Source organism: Sparus aurata, chromosome 20 (genome assembly GCF_900880675.1).
Source record: "Sparus aurata chromosome 20, fSpaAur1.1, whole genome shotgun sequence".
Taxonomy (NCBI): Eukaryota; Metazoa; Chordata; class Actinopteri; order Spariformes; family Sparidae; genus Sparus; species Sparus aurata.
Window position 1 is genome coordinate 7,043,405 of NC_044206.1, and position 21,248 is coordinate 7,064,652.

At 43.8% G+C, this 21,248-nt stretch overlaps 1 protein-coding gene across 17 annotated transcripts in view; it reads right to left on the reverse strand.

Moving 5' to 3' along the window:
* cacna1g (calcium channel, voltage-dependent, T type, alpha 1G subunit) overlaps positions 1–21,248 on the reverse strand; it is a 275,131-nt gene that overhangs the window by 35,027 nt on the left and 218,856 nt on the right. For 9 of the 17 annotated variants that reach the window (XM_030399310.1, XM_030399309.1, XM_030399303.1 and 6 more), the window contains 5 exons: positions 17,188–17,314; positions 15,321–15,446; positions 15,108–15,197; positions 14,787–14,979; positions 13,027–13,077 (listed from right to left, as the gene is read on the reverse strand). In XM_030399310.1, coding sequence (XP_030255170.1) covers positions 13,027–13,077; positions 14,787–14,979; positions 15,108–15,197; positions 15,321–15,446; positions 17,188–17,314 — 587 coding nt within the window. Of the gene's footprint in view, positions 1–13,026; positions 13,078–14,765; positions 14,980–15,107; positions 15,198–15,320; positions 15,447–17,187; positions 17,315–21,248 lie in introns of all 17 variants that reach the window. The other 8 variants (XM_030399312.1, XM_030399318.1, XM_030399306.1 and 5 more) reach the window with 2 other exon arrangements.

Genomic DNA, 21,248 nt, shown 5'->3' on the forward strand with positions numbered 1-21,248 from the left:
GATTTTGAAATCCGGCAAACACTGAGTCTTAAAAAACAAAAACAGAAAAAACAAACACAAACGGTTAACAGTAAAACAATCAAACAAAGATTTAAGTGGAATTCCCGGATGCTCTGCTGCCTTGCTTCAACATCAAACAGAGGAGAAAGAGGCACAGGGAGAAAACAGACACAAACCATACGAAAAAGAGAGATGAATTCAAGTGGGGAATAACAGAGAGGAGAGGAAAAGAGGCAAAGAAAACGTGACATCATTTAAAATGACAGTGCATGATAACACACACAGCACACACACACACACACACACACACACACACACACACACACACACACACACACACACTTGTCTGCACTCTTTAACACACAAACGCAAAATTGTGCTGGTTCACATGGTGGACTGACACACCTCTTTCTGAGTCATACTTGAGCATGATGGACCGATTGAAATGGGGGACTGGATGGTGAAGGCAAGCGGTTTGGGCGGCGTGAGTGGAGGGCGGAGTAACAGGAATAACAGCGATGACAAGGTGCAGACCGATGGGAAGCTTTTTCAACAGTGTAATGACACAGCGTCTTTACCCTTTCTCCCTTTGTGGAGTCCATGTTTATACGAACAGTCCCTGCTGACAGCACACAACAGGAATTAAAGAAGCCCTCGACAGATCAATGGTTCAGATGTCTAAGCCTTCTGTGGTTATAGGCTTAATCCCTTTTAATTTCCCTGTCTTGAATCTAATAGCATATTTTTTTCAGGAAATACTTTGAATTAAAACAATATAAAACCTGTTCATGGTTATGAACCACAGATTAAATAAACCCTGTCAAATATAATCCTTCTAGTCTGGCACCCTGAGAACAGATTTTAAGATTATTGAAACCTGCAAAGATCATACACAATGACCATCTCCAGCCTGGTCAACCAATGGCGCCAACGGCAAGTCATTTCCTTCCGTTTTTGGTCTTGTGCCATTTATTGCTGTCCGAATGTAAAAAAGTGAAAAAAATATCAAGGGGACATAATACAAGGAGTCAGAATGTCTGATTATAGCTGTAGACGGGTTAAATGGATGGGTCAAACACAGTGTGTGTCTCGCGAGAAGCCAGTAGTCACCACTGACTTATTCCAAATCACATTTGTAATGGAGCTTACACAACGTACGTAACCTACGTTTGTAACTCATTATAAGTAAGTATCATACCCAATCCACAATGTTTTCCTAAACTTAACACGGTCATTTCTGTGCCTAAAACAGACCTAACAATGACCAACTATGACTGAACTATGACTGAAATATGACTGAAATAACCACATTTCTGATTGTTTCGTGCTGATAAAGTTCACCTGTCTATCATTAGTAAGGTCACATGATAAAAGACACTTGACCTTTTCCATTCCTGCAAGTCCAAAACTCACGAGATGCACGAGAGGTCCTCATAAGTGGCATCATTGATTGTCAAACATTGACAGTCTGAATGACTAAATACATCACGCATCCCAGCAGCCTGTTTCTTGATATATCACATATTCGTACAGAACTCCCTTATTTCAGGAGAAATTGAGGAAAATTCAGAGTCCACCTCACGTCGCTTTCATCAGTAAATTGAGTTCAGTAGGGCAGCACTACAGTATGAGCCTGTCTACCACTCTGCTCTGTGCTGTTCTCCGCTTGACATTTCTGTACATGAAAAAGTGAGAAAGTTTCAGAGATGAAACATTCATAGCAAGTGTTGTTGGGGCAGTTTTTTTTTTTTTTCTTCCCACAATTTACAGCTTTTCAGTCATTCAGTATTTACCGTATGCTCTTTTCCAGCAGTCGAAGCCATTACTAATGAACACTGCCTTCCGTGGAGACGAATGAGCTTCATTACCCATTCTATCACTTTAAAAGTTTTTTTTCTGTTCAGGCATATCAGCGATTCTGTTGTCACATATTGAATACATATCCGTCATCAGTCATTCATGCCACAAGTTGAATTGATGAACTAATATATTTAGTATTTTAGGAGTCAAATGAGCTTCATTGGCTGGTTCACTGGATGAAGTAACATTTAACACTTACGGGGCTTGTTTTAATGCCCAGGCACACCCAGCTTTTAAAGAGGGCGGGAGTTGTCACTCTGGTTAAATTAAATTATGTAAGGGCGGAAACACACCCACGATTAATTAAGAGTCCAAATACAACCGCTTTGAGCTGTGCGCCTTACTTTGCACACTGCTGTGCACTTTAAAAATAAGGGCCCGTGATGTGCCTGAGTTTGACATTACTGTTACAATTCAGGATACTGATACGCATCAGGAAACCTTGACACACATCCACTGGCATACCCCCAAGCAGTAGCAGTAACATGGCATCCGATTGCTGCCAACACCCCGACGATTCTGAAAGATTCATCGCATTTGTCACTTCACTTAGCACTGCTACCTACACCTTGTGGCATCAAACTTTTACACCCACGAGCTGCATCTCTGAGACTTTTCGCCGAGGTGTGTCAACATCTCTCACTCTTACTCTGTTCCCCTCCTCTCTGAGATTCTTATACACTCCTCTCCCACTCACTCTCTCGCTCGTATTCGCGCTCTCCCTGAAGGACTGGTGTTATTAATTACATCTCTGAAACAGAGGAATAGAAGAGAGAGAGAGGGGCAATGTGGAACTTCCGTTAGATCCATCTCTGTTGGCTGTGACCCAGATACAGTTGGGATTTGCTTGTGTGCGAGTGTGAGCTAATAGATGAAGAGCAGCTATTAATGGAATGTCAAGCTCCTTTGCCTATACCCACACTAATGTTTTCAGATGTCTGAATGTGTGTGTGTCTTCGTGTGTGTGTGTGTGTCTTCGTGTGTGTTTGGCGGCAGGGAAAACGATGCGCAAGGACCTGATCCTATTACACTGGTCTTGTCGTTGACTGCTGGCCATGTCCTGACAACAGAGATTAACACCACTACATAGGAAATGACTCTGATTATCCACCTCAAGGTGATGAGGATTTATGAATATGCATGGGTAACACAACAGTCACATTGTCCACAACAGCTGCTCACTCTACTGTCTGCACAGCTGTAAGCACAATGAAAACATTAAAGTAGTTTAAAGTCCTATACTGTTGTTATAATCGTACTTCATGGTGAATAAATCTCTTGACTCTTTGAAGGACAATTGACAACACTTGTCATAAATTAAGTAATCTTCATTCCTGCCTTTGCAGCTGAATTCCTACGTTTCTTGAAGAAGAAGATACGCCTGAAACACGTCACAGAACTATGCATGCTTGTGTTGCTCCATTGCTGCTAGTCATCAAAAACTCTACAAAGTGGCTTAAGACAGGTTGAATGTTGATGTAGCTGCAAAGACATTTGTGGTTATTCTGCGGATAAAACTGAGTTGAGCACCGATGCCTCCTGCGGTAAAGTGGGCGTCACATTTAAAAAACGTTTTTCTTCTTTAAACACAGCTGTTTGTAGGATGTGTAGCGACGAGGTTATGTATCTGTTTGTGGCAGTGTAAGATCATCAACTGTAAAATGAATAAGAAACAAAGCAAACCATTTTGGCATAGTTCATACAGTTTGATTACATGTAATCCTGCAGTTGACACATTTGGTTAACAGGTAATCATTTTGGTGAGCTTCAGCTAAAGTTACCAACACGCTGTAGTAGTGCTAGAATGCCAATATAATGCCAGTCTTCTTGCTAATCATCTCCTTTGCAAATGTAGGTCATACATCGGCATCAGTATTACATAGGGACTGTTTCATAACCAGTTACCAACATTTCGTTAAAGTTACAGGGTGTTATTCTTAACCACTAATAGCGCTATTCATAGTCACATAACCCGCACGCTGACCCGGAGGGCAAAAAATTAGACCTCGACTGCGGCTCACACTGGAGTTCCCATAGAGATTTGGCAAAAACCAGGAAATTCCCCTTGCACAGTTATTTAGATCACCTGTCAACCATAGAACATAAACAATATAGACATAAACTGCAAGTGTTGGGCATTAGTGATCCATATTGCACATCCATATAGCAAATAATGCTTCCATTTGGGAGTAAGAAGTTCTTTATTGTAAAAGCAAAGGCAAGTACTAATTAACTAACACTAGGTGTTGAATGATATTGTATTAGTATTATTATTGTATATGTACCCTGGACACACAACAACACAACACAACAAAGTTTATCAGTCTAAACACAAGCTTAAAGATGTAAAGGGATTTCCAAATCATCGTGATTTGAGTTTATTTGCGGCTAACGCAGAACCCCAGCTCCTCAGCTAACTAGCTAACTTCAATTCATTGAGACCACTGCCTTGATACACAACAACAAACCATGTCAAAACGATTTCAAACAGGTGTGACTTATGGCAAAAAATAGGACAATTAATAAAAGTATATACTTGTGTTCACTTGAGCTTAACTTTGATGACGTGCTCGCTGCAAATAGGTGTGTATTTGGACGGCTGCCATTGTTTGCCCTCCCCGGGGACGGAGATACGTCTTATGGCACAAATCCACAATCTCCTCCTCTCTGGGTTTTTCGGACTGAAATCAGTAGAAGCATATCCGATAGCACAACTACCCGGAATTTTGGTAAAATGAAACTGTTTCCAAAGAAAATGTATCAGGGGGGCACTCCCCTGTGAGCGTGACGTCGCGTGAAAACTATGGATTGATCTTTTTTAAGACTACACTCCCGTTCCATTCCATGCACTGTCCTGCAGATGGTTTTACACCATTCTACTGATCCACACCTGGTGGTCGTAACGAGCCAATTAAATGTAACAATGTGCCGGCAAAGACCAGAAAGAAACAGAACACTGGTAAGAAATGTGAATATTAAAAAGTTTCAAATTCATGTCTCTATGAGAAAGAAAATGCATTAGGCACGTTTTTTTCGGCCTCATTGATAGACACACTGCGTTCTGGTGATAAATAGTGAAAGCAAATATAACTTTGTTTATGTAGAAAACCTCCACGGGGCACCTTGTAAAGTTATGCTTCAATTGCTGTCACTGCAGTTAACTTGCTAACACGCAGAAGCAGTGAGAGGACAAATTGCAGGGAAGAGCTGTTTGTTGTTAGACTGTGAGTGGGAGGCCAATTTACAGAAAGCTGTAGGAATCACCGCAGGTCCATTATGTACTGCACTTGGAAATTAAGCAGTGCAAAAGATGTGGTTTGCCTGGTATCACTGGCAAGCATCCCTTTCATATGTGATTATTTTTTCCAAAAGCGACACGAGCACACCGTCAGAGGTCAGCGGCCAAAAATAACAAAATCATTCAATTCGAGTTAGAGTCTCACCAAACTGCAAAAAGGAAACAGAAACTAACACATGGGGATGACCACAAAAACCCAGTGTCCAAGGGGTATACATTATTCTGTCCATGCACACGTCTTCCCCGATGACAGGATGACTGTTTGGGGTGAAATGTGATGAGGGTGTTGCTCATGTGGGGGCTGACCTAGACAGAGCCGCCCGGGCTACAGTGTTGATCCGTTCAGCCTGTTTGGGAAGTCGAGGGCCATCTGTCATCATGGCAGAGCCGCAATCCTCCGACTGACGTACACGAGGAGGTCGAGCACGGCACACGCATTCAAGCTCATATTCCAAGCTCACAAAGCAGCATCTAACACAACGCACTCCCAACAAATTCACAGAAAGGGCCGCAGAACAACGTACTGTCTCTTCTTAGATTTCCTTGTTCTGTCTGCTTGTTTCTAACACCTTCATTATCCTCCCTTCCTGTTCATCCTCCCCTTGTTTGACATCTCTCGCTGCCCAGGTGTTTAAGCAGCGCGACACAAGCAACTCATGAACACTTCTGTTTTTATATTTAGTTATCATTATAATATGTCCCGTGGTTATGGTTCAGCGATGAGGTGAGGAGTGAAAACAACAACCTTTACACAACTAAACGATTTTCACCTTGCACGGTTCAAACACCCTTAAATGAAAGCTAAAAGACGCTGCTTTTATATGAAAACGATTGTTTCGCTGCTGGAGTATCACTGTTGTACTACTCACATACTGCACTGCAGCTATTTTAGTGAAGGCCGTGCAAGGTTGCATCTTTTTTTCCATGTGAATCATTTGCCGAACCTCGTCTGCTAGCAGGGTTTGCCATTTTGTACCAGCAAATACAGTAGAGTAAAAAAGTCAAAGCCAAAATAATTTTTTTTTTATATATGCAATACTATTCTTTTTTAATTCAAAATGATCATGTATGGTTTACGGCTCACGTGAAATATTGAATCTTTTAAAAATGTGTCTGCAGTTTAGAATATCTTAGTATCTGGTGTGTCACCCTCACACTTTATTGACAGCATACACCCACACTGGCATGGACTTCACAAATTGTACCAAACCGTGTTCCCCAACACTTCTTGTGATGTCACAGAATGTTTGGCAGTGTTTTGGGGTCAAACTTTGTGGTGTCCGCGTCAGCTGCATGCTGTAATCAAAGCATACACATACTGTACCAAATATTAAAGTATTTTGACATTTTTCAAAGATTTAAGTTTTCACTTGTTGCAGTTGTTAAGCTTGTATTTTCAATTTTATTGAAATGAACTACTATTTCTTCCGAATAGTAAACAAAAAAAAAATAGTCTTACCTTGAGGTATGTTTTAGCGGAAGTGAATTCTGCTGCACATTTCATTACTGTATTGAAGCCCAGCTATTAATATCCGTGATTTAATCGGACTGAATCCACTCATAATAATATAATGAAAGCACCACGCAGCCATGATAGATAAAAAACACATCCTTCATGTCCAGATGAATATATATACCTCATTTATAGAAGGAAAAGTCTCCTACAAAGAGCCTGCAATTTATGAGACATGGCATTTTTATGTACTATCACGGACTTTTGGATTTATTGTGCACTGTGACAGACGGCTGACAAACACATCACTTCTCCATCACAGGCGAGAAACTCAAAAAAATCCCAAACTCACTGTTCAGGAGGCCTACGCATGTTACTATGACAGATTAAAACAAACACAACGCTGGATAAAGTCAGAAAGTAGAGAAAGAACAAGGTCTGGCTTAGTCCTAAAAAAAAAAAAAAAAAACCCAAAAAACTTTTGGTTTAGTTAAAACCATGATCTTTCCTTACCCTACACCAAAGTGATTTTGTTGCCTAAAGACTAAACCACACACAGAACTCAGGATGTGAACTACGCTCTCTGCTGTGTGGCGTTTCGTACGCCCACCATCCGCCATGACCAGCCGCCTACGCCGCCCGTGCAGCACAAGAATGTGGCACTTTGTTCCCTGGAAGGAAATATTCAAAGCAAGCATAATTCTGGATGCAATTACGCTTCCTAACAAACATAACTGAATGATACATTAGTAGTTTATACACATATTTTTTTGGAACTAGGGTTAAGATGGTCGCTCTTTGCTATGTGAGTATCAAATGTCAAAGAAATGTTACTTGCTCCTCCATAGAGCTATGATATTAAGGAATGCAATGGCAACCTATTCGAAGAATGGTCATATATCTTAATGAGTAAATAAAAATACCTGATATTAGCTTTGGGCTTGTTCACTACAAGGACATACACCATCACAAACAGAATCCTTGAAACATATATGTAAATCTATATATTTCACATACTGGATGTGAAAGTACAGCCTCCAAGTGTTATACTTATGTGTTAGTATAATATACTGTGAGTCTCTTGAGTGATACTGCTGCACTGCCACTGCTGCACGGCCGCCAACAGCCTATAGACTACTGCAAAAAACACTGAAAGCATCATTACCCAGATACAAGCTGCTGTCTGTCAAAATATCCAGCATGCCATCTCTGCGGTGGCTCACCGAGAGTGGAACAAATAATGCGAAAACCTTATTTTACAATTTGCAGCATACATCGTGCGCAGTGTGGTGTGGCCCCTCCTGATGTGTCTGTCACAAATAGCCGACTCCGACTGCAGAACGCGTGACTCGACACAACAAGTCAACTCGACCAGGGAGACGCTTTACGGTGACCCCGAGGGAAACTACTGCCGTCCTGCATTTGTGCGTGGCTCATTGTGTGTCGGAGTGAATGCGCGTCTCTCTCTGTGTACGGTGGAGGGTTTCTTTACGTGTCTACATGATTACCACCATTTCCTTCATCTCTCGGGCGTCGCTTTTCTTTAGTTTCGCTGTGCAAATGCGCGTGTGAGTCGGAGCTGGTTTCAAGTCAAGTTCAGCTCCGGTCACGAGTCTTCATCGACAAAAATGAGGATGCGAGTTTCAGCCTCAGGAAGGCGACAATTAACATGCATTTGGATGTTTTTACCTTTCAAAGTTGTGTTCGTGCCAGATTATGCCAGAAACTAGGCGGCTCTAAGGACTTGCGCCACCACGTAGGAAATCAGATGTTTACGCTGAACGACCACATTGGTAGTTTGAACTTAACTTTCTTTCTCACCTCTGCACGTCTGGTCTCTAACATGTGTTTGAATTGTCAGACTGCGGCTCTCTTAAAGTGACAGAAACCAACCGACAAAGACCAGCCGGGTGGAGAAGCTGCAGACATTATCGGTCCCGAGAGGTTGAAGCACCACCTCTCAGCTGACGTTTCCAATTTCCAGCGAAAGTGTCTCGACAACTATTTGATGGATGCTCAAGAAATGTGGTGTAGTTATCTGTGTCCCACAGGATGAATCAATATAATGAGACTTGCATTTAGAGCTTATTAACTGTCCTGAGTTGAGTGCCACAGTGTTTTGTATTCTTGGTGGAAAGTACATTAACTCAAGAACTGTACTTAAGCACAATATCGAGGTAATTAAACTTAAGTAGATCTAATTTGTGTCACTTTATACTTCTACTCCGCTAAATCTCAGGGAAATATTTGACTAATCGTTATAGCTTAAAGGCCCCGCATGTTATGTTGCTGATTAGACCTCTCATGGGATTTACATGATGTCATCTTGCACTCTTGAATAATAAAGTTAGAATTTCCCACTCCAATTACATTAACAAGAGTGCGCCTCAAGTCCAGCAGCCATTTTTGTTTTGTTGGACATGATAGCAACTTGTGCGTACAAATTATTACCCTGCGGTCATAAAATAAAAATTCCCCCAAAAATAAGTATATCACATTTCGGGACCATGATGCATTCAGGGTTGATACTTTTAGACACTTTGAACTTTAAAGTATGTTCTGTTGGTAATACTTTTTTGTACTTTTACTCAAGCAGAATTGTTAGGACTTTTTAGGACTTTTGGTCTTCCACCAATGTTTAGTACATAAATGTCTCCCATAGGATGAACTGTAGTGGATGAACTTGATCAGCAGGTTTGAATTTGAGTTCCCTTGTCATCATCAACCTTTAGCTAATTACTTTTTGTTTAATGCTCATTGCCCGAGTAATCATGGTAACTATGATGGTGAACACTGTAAACATTACACCTTCAGCATTTCAGCACTGTCACTGTGAGCATGACGTCATCATGACGACTAATCAGATGTGTAATGTGTGCGTGTGTGCAGTTACATGGTCGCAATTCGATGTAACTTTTCATTGAGTGTGTGCATGTGTCATTCTATCGCATCCCCCCTCCACCCGGTGCATCTCTTCTCCTCCTCCATCCTCTTCAGTCAAAATCTTAACGTCCCTCCTCCATCATCTCGTCTCCTCTCTTTGTTCCTCGCCTTCTTTGAGCCTCTGGAAAAAGGCTGCTTCAGTGCAGTGCAAGCTAAAGATAAGAGTCCGCACACACACACGCACGCACACACACCTTATTCTCTGAGTGTTGACCACCAAGTGGCACACTGTGTGGATGTTGTATTTGTATGTGTCTGTTCTGTGTCCTTGGCACTTTTGTAATTACCTTTGGGTGAAAAAAAATATCAAAATGCTGCGAGTGCTTGTGAAATGCTGCACAGGATCAACAAAAGGGGGTGTAGGGGTCCTGCTCGCCTCTCAGACAGTCATCCAGACTGAGAGCTGAGGGGATTTGAGGATGAGAGCTGCTCGTGCATATTTTACAAACCTGCTCTGCAAACCATCTGCTCCCCGACATGCTCGCATACGCACACGCTCACACACAAGAATACAATCTGGGACGGTCGAGTCCACCAGGGGAACGTGCCCCTATTTAACGGCACCTGGTCATATATGTGCAAACAAACACGCACACACACACTTTCATAAAGCAGAGTTAGGGAAGGGGTTGTCATCATCTAACACCCATCTCAACACGTAGCTTAACATTACCCTAAGCAGATCGCCATGGTAACAAGTTGCCACAGCTAACCAGTCGGAGTGGGCAGACCACCCCGAGATGACCTTTATGCCCGACATGGGCCAACTGCTGTTAACAAACCTGCTGTGGTCTCTTTAATGACAACTTGTATTGCTGTGACCTTTGTTCACTGTGTGTTGTAGTAAATCAGCCAGTTTGGTCGGAGACTTAATCCCCATGATTTAATAATGGTGTCCTACTGATGCAAGTCTGATGGACTATAAATAGATTCTCCTGCAACAAAGAAACTATTCAAGCCACCTTTTCGTGTAAAACAAGCTATTTAGGGTCAGAGCTGTGACAATTACAGCTTGAAAAAACTAGTTTGATTTTCTTGCGGTTTTAATTTCATTCTGATCACATTTACATATTTTGCCACTGGGCGACTTAAATTAAGTTTTTAAGTCAAGCACACGCTCAATGGGAAAATAACAATGTTCTTGATTGAATTTTTGTGGTCCAGTGCCCTTTAATGGAGGCCAGAGACCTTTATGAGAGGATGTTATTAAAGACGCTGGCAACGAGAAGAGAAGAGAGAATCCGCTCTTCCGAAGATGGCAGCTGTTGTACAACCTGATCAAGCCCTCTCAGTTCTCTGACTCTGATCTACTGCAACAGCTGTGAAATTACAAGATACAATGAAAAAAGGGGCACGGCAAGTTAGTCAAGTGCAAAACGAATATTTCTAAATTATCAGAACATGGGCCTTATTATTAAATGGTCTGCATTTTTATAGCGCTTTTCCAGTCTAACGACAGCTCAAAGCGCTGTACAACACATGCCACATTCACCCATTCACACACACATTCATACACTGATGACGGAGGCTGCCATGCAAGGCGCCAACTGCTCATCAGGAGCAATTTGGGGTTCAGTATCTTGCTCAAGGACACTTCGACATGCGACTAGGGGGAGCTGGGATTCGAACTAGTGACCTACTCATCACTAGACGACCCGCTCTACCCACTGAGCCACAGCCGCCCCTACAGCTTTGGCCATCATTCACAATGGTACTAATAACAACCTTGTACTCAGCAAGTCAGACAGGCAAAAGTCAAGATGACAGACCTCCCTGGTTAAACTTTCTTTACTTACAAAACGCACCATAATTGTTGGCTGTGCTCCCAGTCATGCTAGTCATATGGAACCCCATCAAGATGAACTGTAATAACTTTGGCTCTTTTTGCCAGCTCCACCAATCCAATACCAAATACTAGCATGCTTACATGCTAATCTAAGGTGGTTACCTCTAAGCACAATTGTGCCTGCGTAGAATCCCACACATAGTGTGGCTGTAGACTCTTGAAACCCTTTCGCACTGCACACAAACCCCCTAGGCTGGAAAGGGTACGATCAACACAACATGTGATACCGTTTATTTCGATAGCAGCATAACACTCGGATGTGCACGCAAGTTTTTGCCCCTTTTCCCGATGCAAAGCTACAATTCTTGTTGAGGTGAAGTACGCTGGTGTGTAAATACTTTTCCATTTGTCTTCTTTCATGCAGCGCTTACACATAGTTCAGATTGGAAGTGAGATACAGAAATAAAATATACAAAAAAGTAACCGCCATAACACCGTCACAAGCCTCCATGTGAGTAACAGAGCTATTACAACTAACTCTCAACAGAGATGAGCGAGAAGCAACATTTCTTCTTTCATCATCAGCTCTGGGATAAAAAGAGTCTAATCCAGAGTGTTACTGACTTGGTCTCTTTAACAAATATTGCATGCCTTTTGGATGCAGTCTGGTGAGGCATATGAGCCACTACTTTCATACTCGCGTGTTCATGATGTCTGTCGGTTGGTCACCCACTTGGTCACCGGTTTAGAATGCGATCTCCTAAAGTACTAAACTGATTGCAAATAAATTGTGTACAGACCCTCACGCTTCCAAGTGTACGAATTCAACTGATCCCCTAACCTTTCATCTAAAGCCACCAGCAGGTAAAACTTTCACTTACTCAATGACATGTCTCAACTGGTTGGACTGGAACAAATACAGCAGTTATTGATGGTTCCTAGAAGATAAATCCCGATGACTTTAGTGAACCCCTTGTTTTTTTCCTCTGATGTCACCATGACATCATTTCACTCATCCAACATTATAGGTCATGACCAAATACCTGCCAATCTAAGCTGTAATTTGTGTTTAGTGCTAATCAGAAATGTGAGCATGCTCACATTCTCATCTAAGCTCTGTACTACTGTATGGTCAAAGCTTTAGTCTTGTTCCAACCCGTCTGATAATCTCACTGCTAACGTCCCTTGCCTTGTCATACGTCCTCAGCGTTTGCATTTGCAAGCACGACATTATCACAACCAAAAGCAAAGGTGGCCATCGCAATGAAAACAAATGGAATTATTCCTTAAATGTCTACTGAAAGTACTGTCTGACAACAGGACTATAGCAACCTTTCCCTGTCTTACCATGTCTCCAACTCAGTTTCCCTGCTAACCTAACTACACAAGATTCTTCTTCTCTTGTGGTGGTGGTGCGGTGGTGCGGTGCTGTGGACGGTGGATGGATCGCGGACGGCGTGGAGGAGCTGTGAAAGACAAAGCCACGACAGAGAAAAACAGGTAACAGCATGTCCAGCGGACTGAGGGCTGATGGGAGAGAGGCAGGGGGGCGGGGACGCGGGATGGGGCCCTACCTCCCGTGATCATTGAGCTTAGGACCCTAGCCACCATGGTGGGTGGTCGTGGTCAGTGGTGGTGGTGTGTGAGGTTTAAAGGGACACACAGAACATGCTGGAAACTCTGTACCTTTCAATGTGCCTTCAGAGAGGGCCCAACTCACCCCCGGAACCAATAAATCTAGAGGAATGAGACCGTGTTAGTTAGGGAGAAGCAGAAGACAGTAAGGAAGGAAGAATGGAGAGTTAGAAACAGGAGAGAGTCAAGGAGATAGAAAGAGGGAAAGAAGGATGGAGTAAGGCCAGAAGGAAGCGATGAACTATTAAGCTGGTTTATGTTCCTGTGTTTTGTCTTTCCAGTGATTCTGAGTCCAGTTCTTTGGATTAAATCCCTTTTCGTTTTTTTTTTTTTTTTGTAAACATTCGGGAAGCCGTTGACTCTCGAACCAAAGCAGACATTGAGGAACACCTTCCAAGATTGCACTCTTTTGGGTTACACCAGCAAGTTGTCTCTCTCTAGAATAAACCTGCCCTTTTATGCTTCTGTTTTGCTCAGAAAACTAGCCCCCTTTTTCACCCTAAAAAGTTTCCCGGCAAAAATGCTAAGCCGGAAAAAAAAAGACGGGAACAAGAAGATGGACTTTTCTACCAAAAAAAAATAGAAAAGGAAAAAAATCTAAACAGGGAAAAGAACTTAGAGATCTGAAAGGTTTTGTGTTGTTTCCACAAAAAAGGGAAGGACCTCTTGAGATATAACATGTACATGTGTTGGACTGAGATGTGCAAAGGTCTGGGAGAGTGTCTCGATTGGTCGGATACCCTTGGCAGCCTCCTCCTGAAAAAGGAAGATCGATCTCCATCTGTATTTCTCAAGCGTTGGACGGTAGCATTCTGATGTCAAATAAAGTTATCAAGTCATATAGACGGAAACAAAAAGGACTTTTTCAGCTTTAAGAAACCAAGTGTGTCCACTGCTCCTTGTTGAAATTTAAACAGACAGTGCCTTTGTGGGTAAAATACTGCACTTGAAGGCACTGAATTCACAAAACGTCTAATGCTAGCGGGTGCTAGCGCTTGTACTTTTACGTATAAGAGGCAGTGGAAAGAATAAAAACCAAACCAAGCAGTTTCTCACCAACTCCTATACAGCCGGAGGGGAGGGCGGACAGGCAGTGAATTAGCTACCTCCTACAAATCTTCACTAAAAGAAAAATCTAAAAAAAAAAAATCTTCCAGGTTTTGGTCTATCCCTGCCCCTGCGGCTGTACTAAAACCACATGCAGAAGAGGGGAAGGGAGGGGGGTTGTCTTGTTTGTTGCTTAGGGCGATTAAATAATCAACAACTCCCCCTCCCTCTTGCTCTGTATACCCACCACCATGCAAGCCCCGTCCGTCAGCACTCACTGGGCATGCTCCAAGGGGCCATCCCAAGCACGGCGTCTACGGTAGACCAGGCAAGGTAAGGGAGGGGGGGGGGAGGTGGAGGGGGGGAGGGGGGACTAAAACCAGCAGACAGTTGTTCCAGCTCTGCAAACCGGTCCACTGTGGAAGCTTTTCCCAACGCCCAGTGTGATCAAACGATCAAATCAAAACTGATGCTGGAGTTGAAGAAGAGCCTCCGCAGTCTGTAGCAGAGTCTGCAGAGCCAGAACAGATGACCACCAGACTGCAACAAAAAATGAGCCGACGGCCTACGAGGAAAGGTAAAGGAGGAAGGTTCTACCGCAGAGTAGCAACTGTAGTTGGTACTAGCTCACTAATTGCGTTCTTCCGAGTTCGGCCAAACCAAATCAAAAAAAGCAAAAACCAAAATTAAAGGCGCAGGCTCAAATCAAGCAGGACTCAGAAAGATGTGGAAAGACTACCGACCAGCCAGCTCCTTCTCCTTACTCCGTCTCTTTTTCTCCATGCGTTTCAGTCTCTTCTCCTCCCTGCGCTTGGCCTCCTCGGCCTCCTGGTGGCGCCGGCACTTGTGGAAGTTTTCCACCACCACCCCCACGAACATGTTGAGCACGAAGAAGGCCACGATCAGCAGAAAGGAGATGAAATAGAGCAGCATCCACGGGTTGTGGTTCATTTGCGGCTGAGAACAACACAGAGCACAGAAGCTCTCTTTTAGCGTGTGTACACATAAATGACAGCTGACAGCACGAGTGTGTTTCTGCTTACGGACGTGTACATAGATATGTAAAAAGAGTTTAAATATTAAACCTGCTGGTCAACTCCTACAGCATCCAGTCCGTCATACATGATATCTACCCAGCCGTCTTTTGACGCCAGGACGAACAGAGACATTAAAGCCTGAGACAGAGAGAGAGAAGAAGAGGTGGTTAGATGTGCTACAAATCATGCAAAAAACGTTCAGACTGAGCAGTAGCTCAACAACGCATGCGTCTGTGTATTGATCATAAATCTTTGCCTCACCTGTCCCAGGTTGTCAAAGTTGTACTTGTGTCTGACCCACTTGTAGTTGGCCTGCATACAGTCCGACCTGTTGGTAATGTTTCGTACGTCTTCTCCTTGACAAACAAAGAACTTTCCCTTGAAGAGCTGATGAGGAAAAAAAAAACAGAAATGCCTTTCAGCTACAGAGAACACACAACAGAGTCACTGAACCACATTATGCTATTTGTGGTAAGTTTGGTTTTGGGGAATGAGGGGGGAGGGGTGGGTTGGACCTGGCCTTAACGTCTACATACATAATCCTTCTAAAGGAGCTGAAGACTAATATATTATAAATTAGAAATGCTGTCAAATTAATTAAGGAGATTCTTGAAGATCTTAAAACAATACTCATATATTTACATATAATGTATGCTAAAAGTGTTCAGAATTACTCGTTTACGCTTCCCCACACCACCACCCCACCCTAGTTTGTTTAGATCAACATCATAACCTTTTCTCCTCTGATTAAAATGACTTTCCCAAAACTACGTAAAGCATTTTAGGTCACATACACGGATGTACTCACAAAATATAGTGGATATATAAAAGTTGTATGTCTACATGTATTGATTAAGTGCACACAGTATATTTCCAGAAGTTTTACACACGGCTACATCTATACCTACCTATTATATTCATTAACGGCCAAGCGCCCTGTTATTTTCTCGATTAATCAATCAAGTGTTTACTCTTTATAAAAGAAAAAATTAAATAATAATAATCATCACAATTTCCCTGTGCCCAAAGCGAAGTCTTGAAATGTCTTCTTATTCTCAATCTACAGTCCTAGACCCAAAAGCAACAAATCCTTACATTCAAGAAGTTGGAACCAGCAAATGCTTGACATTTTGCATTTTTTTTTGGCTGTTTTGCTTGTAACCATGCACAACAGAGCTGTATTTGGGCAAAATCTCTGCATCTTTTACTGATAAACAAAAAGAGTTTAGTGGTTTCCGGTGGCGGACTGAACTTGGCTCCAGGATACGGCTGACGGCTGCACAGCCTCCACCAGTTATGCAGGGACATAAATCACAGATTTATATATATATATATGTATTTGCGTATTCAGTTCTTTGACTTAGATGTTCAGTTCAACCGTTATCCAGTCAGGAGTGGGGGCTGGTTTAATATTGGTTGACTAACTGGCTATCTGCTTTTTCAATCTCCCGGCTGTTGTTAAAATAAAAGCCTTTAAATATCCACTACTGCTAAACCTGGAGTATAAACAAGAGTAGAAAATACAGCAATGGCTGCTTGCTGTAAGATATATAAGAAAATAACTAATGGTCAGTGGATGACCGCACTAAAATGGCAAAATTTCGAAAAGTGTTCAGCAGCGGAGGTTAAGGACTGTGCTGTGAATTCCACTGACGCCTTTCAGCGAGTGACAGCTTCCCATCACTGCCTCGTGGTATGGTCACAGCCATTAACCCTTCACGACACTACTTTATGTGAACAGATGGTTTATGGGCATAAACATGCCGATGGCGTTAGACAAGAGCCCGAACTGTGCCAAGGGCAAAGAGCTCGTTGGTATAGATTGGTCCTTGGGCTGTTAGCCATGAAATCTCCATTGAGACCAGATAAGCATACGTAAGTGTCCCCGGCGTGTGAGTTATAACGCAGGGAGTGCACGGAAAACACGTTTCGTGATGTATGTGTTACCGAAATGCGACGGGGGGGGGGAAGAATTGTGGGAATATCTGTAACATGTCAGACTGTTAGAGCGCAGTAGATGTAACGATGCTGTTCAGACGGACTTCCTTCTCCTTTCTTGTTTTCTCATTCTTTCCATCCGCGTCCTCCCCTCTCCTCTCCTCTCCTCTCCTCTCCTTCCCCTTCTCACCTGTACTCCCAAGATGCCGAAGATAATGAAGAAGGCGCAGCAGATGACCACGATGTTGCCGATGGGCTTCAGCGATGACATCAGGGTCTCCACCACCAGCTTCAGCCCCGGGGCTCTGCTGATCACACTGGAACACAGCCGATAATAGGATTTTAGTGCGCTGCCTTTGTGTGTGTGTGTGTGTGTGCGCAGGGGCACTTACAGTACAGCTCACACCAGATGGATCATGGATGCCTGCAGCGTTCCAACCCACAACCCCAACACACCCTCAGGCCCTCGCCCTGTCTGCACTCACACTTTCACACAAACACACACGCACACGATAAACCCTCGAGAATTCCTTCCAGTAAGCCCTTTTCACACATTTCCTGAACTTTTCAAACCCCAAACACTTGTTGGCTTACGGACAAATCAAACTCTCTTTCATTCGCTCCTGCTCTCCTTTAAAAAAAAAAAAGAAAAACATATTTTTGTCTCTTTCAAAACTCTTTCTCCTTCCTTTCATTTCTTCATCGGAGGAAGCAGACACAACTAATTAAGCCAATGGACTGATGAGGATGTTTAATTAGCGCCAGCGTGGCACCCAGCACCGCGCCGCGCCGCACTGTAGCTGAGCTGCAATGTACACACACACACACACACACCACACAGAAACCTGCTCATTCACACACACACACACACACACACACACTCCAAGTCAATATGATGCGATAAATAAGATGATACAAGAGAAAAAAACAATGCTACACAGAGGCTGTGAGGTGATAATCAGCTGTGCTTCTGTCTTTTTTCGTCTTTGTGCATCGCATCTTTTCCCCTGAGCGGACAGCTGAGTGAAGGAAGAGTCAATAGCACATTAAGAGAAGACATGAGATAATAAAAAAGGCCAAGCCCTAGCCAGGCTCCTGATCAATAGCCCTGATCAGAGAATAACAAGCGCATTGCTGCGCCTCATCGCTCTGCGCCTCACTGCTTCTCTTGATGTTGCACCGAAAGGCACGCTGGGATGCAGCGCCGCAGCCGAGCTAAAGAGGGTGGTGTTGTTCAAGAGCTGCATCTGCATGTGTCCTCTTTCAGGATTGACGCATTGGAGAACATATTTGCATTGAATACTTTTCGCCGGGAAGGGATTTAAGTCCAGGTTCGGTCTGTTTGTCTGGAGTCCACCCTTCCACTTAAGCAAATTCTGTCTTTACAGTGAAAGAGACATCTGCTGGAGATGCTTGTTAAATCCATCTTTTTTTTAAGTCAAATGTTTTGCTTTTCATCTAGGACAACATGTCATCCTTTAATTAAAAACTTAAAAAAAAAGTAAGAGGGTAAAAAAAAAAAATCAATAAAAACCATGAAAGTAGAGCGCGAAAAAAAAACTTGTTGTGGAAGTCGGCGAGTTCGCAGATTCCATCAAGGACAGAATCACATCATTTAACAGCCTCGCTCTGGCTCAGTCCCTCAGATCACACGCTTTCTGCAACAAAAAAAAAAAAAGAAGATGCTTCCACGCATTGCTGCTTTGCATATGAAAACCCCAAGTCAACCCCTCTACCTCTTTACATCGTGCTCTCTTTTTGGAGCTCCACTCTGACAAATGCGCTGAAGTGAAAAGGCTTATTAAAGAAGAGGGAGCGGAGGAGAGTCGAGCTTCTTATTATGAGTCAATACACTCTGATGATGCGCTGCGTGAAGGACACACACTGCGATGGGCTCCTCTCCGTTAAGGCTATTTGCATATGACACGGTAGAAAAAAGAAAAAAAACGGGGGATGAGGGGGAGCTGGGTGGGGGGGGGAGAAAAGTTAGCGCTTGCTTCTTCTAATCTACTTCTCTGCATAATTTCATCGCAGTTCGCAGCGTGTCCTCGTTTTGTGTGCTATACAAAGGAGCGGGAGGGATGCTGGCGGCGTGCGCTACACCTGCACGCGGCCACCACCCATCTGTCTCTCCTCCGCCGGTATATCCCTCGCACTGAGGAAATAGAACAACAAGTCAGGCAATATGTTTCAGGCATGTTCCCACAATGCAAAGCACTGGGTGTAATTAAGGGACGTGGGGAGTGTAGAAATAGGGAATAGAAGGAGGAGAGCAGGGACACAGAGGGAATGTAAAATGAGGCGGCTGCTATTTTTGCTTTTTTTAATCTAAACTCTGTTTTTTTTCTCCTTTTTTTCTCGCTGAGCAAATCTCTTGTCTAACACCATCTCCTCTTTTCAAGCCTCAGCCGTCAAACTTCACCGCTTATACCTGCTGCTGTCGACAAACACGACCGGCCCCCTTAAAACTATCCAGCAGTGTCACGATGTTGAAATGCGGTCATGAACAGTGGTCACTGGCTCGCCGAAACTCCACCGCCACCCCGTCCACCTCCAGACATGAAAGTCTGAAGGCTAGTGAAATGCTCACTAGCCTTCGAACGCAATCCAAACATCTCCAAGAATGATGATCACGCTCTGCCTGCAGTCAGCTTTGTAACATACAAGGCGTGAGGGTTAAAAGAAATGTACACACATGGTGAGAAAAATATAAACTACCCAGCGAGCCTTGGGGATAATTACATCATCATCAAGTGACGGATGGGCTCAAAGGCTGAGCCGACGGGGGTCGACCACAAGGGGAATTCATCAATAAACAAACCTGTTGGCCAGCGGTGACCTCACAAAGCTGTTTAGATCCATCTGCTGTGTGACAGGTGCAATTAATGGACACGCGGCGGCGCGGAGGGGGCTGGACGGCGGTTTCTAGGTTGCGGCTGAATTGTCGACAAGGTGTAGGTGGCTGGGTGACATAAAAGTGCCACTTGATGACACAAGGTGCTAACTTCTGGGTTTCCCTGAGGCCAACCCTCAGCTCAGGATGTGGGCTTGATGAATGACTGCAGAGGTGTGTGTGTGTGTGTGTGTGTGTGTGTGTGCGTGTGCGTGCGTCTGTTTATGTTTCCCGTTAAACAAAGCCGATGTATCATTCTGTCACACACAGACCCACGCGCACATCCTGATGCTCAATCTCTAATGAGAAACAGACACATACACACATACGCACACACACACACACACGCACACACACACAGTCACCTGCCTGCTGCAATAGCCCTCGCAACACACAAGTAGCAGGAAACTCAAGAATATGATGACGGTGGCGCCGCCCGCGTGAACCCCCACGTGCACCGCACCGCCAGAAGGGAAAACACAGACACGCTCATATTTAATTCAAACAGCCGGCGAGCGCCAGTCGGCCACAATCGAACTGCAGGGACGACAGGCTGATATTGAAACTCACACAGGGGCGCCGAAGCCAGGTCCGCCTTGTAACCAAATTGCATCGATCAAGAAAAACACAACGCAGAGAAAGAAGCGTTTTTGACTTTTTGGCTTAGAAGTTGTACTCGTTTTACTATATGCTATAAAATGAAGTGTGGCAAAAGTATAAGCCGTTACTTATGGCTCATGTCCACATTTTATTTGGGGCAGAAAAGCGCTTGAGAGCTGAGAGAAAAAACACAGCAGGGCGTCTCGTCTCTGTTATAACAACACCTTGACAACCGCCGCAGTGTGATGGACTCTGCCCCTTTGCGGTTTTAATTGAAATCAGGACATCAGCAGCAAGGAGGACGTGAGTACATGACATTATCTCTATGAGACAAATTACGGTGAATATTAAGGCCTGCCACCAAAATATAGTGAAATGAAAGTATAGTGGGGCCTTCCGGCAGAACGCGACCACCGTGGCGCTTATTTCCAATGTCACTGAGGGATGATGCGATGCACTTTCGCAGGTCGGGACAACACGACCGCTCCCCGCCCTCCATAAACAGAGAGGCGGTTTAGATAGTCAACGCAGGTTGAGATCCCGGGACTGTCGGTGACTGACGAGCCGTCCTGGAGCGCCATCGCAGCAGCAGAGTGATTGGAAAAGCTCAACAGCCCCTCATTTTTCTGAGGAAATTGAAGAGAGCAAACCTGCCGCAGAAGCTTCCGGTGAGTTATTATCACCGCGCCAGTCGAGAGTGTGCTGACGTACTTGCGCGGCAGCGCAGCTCTTCAGCTGCACAGAGGCTGACCAGAGAG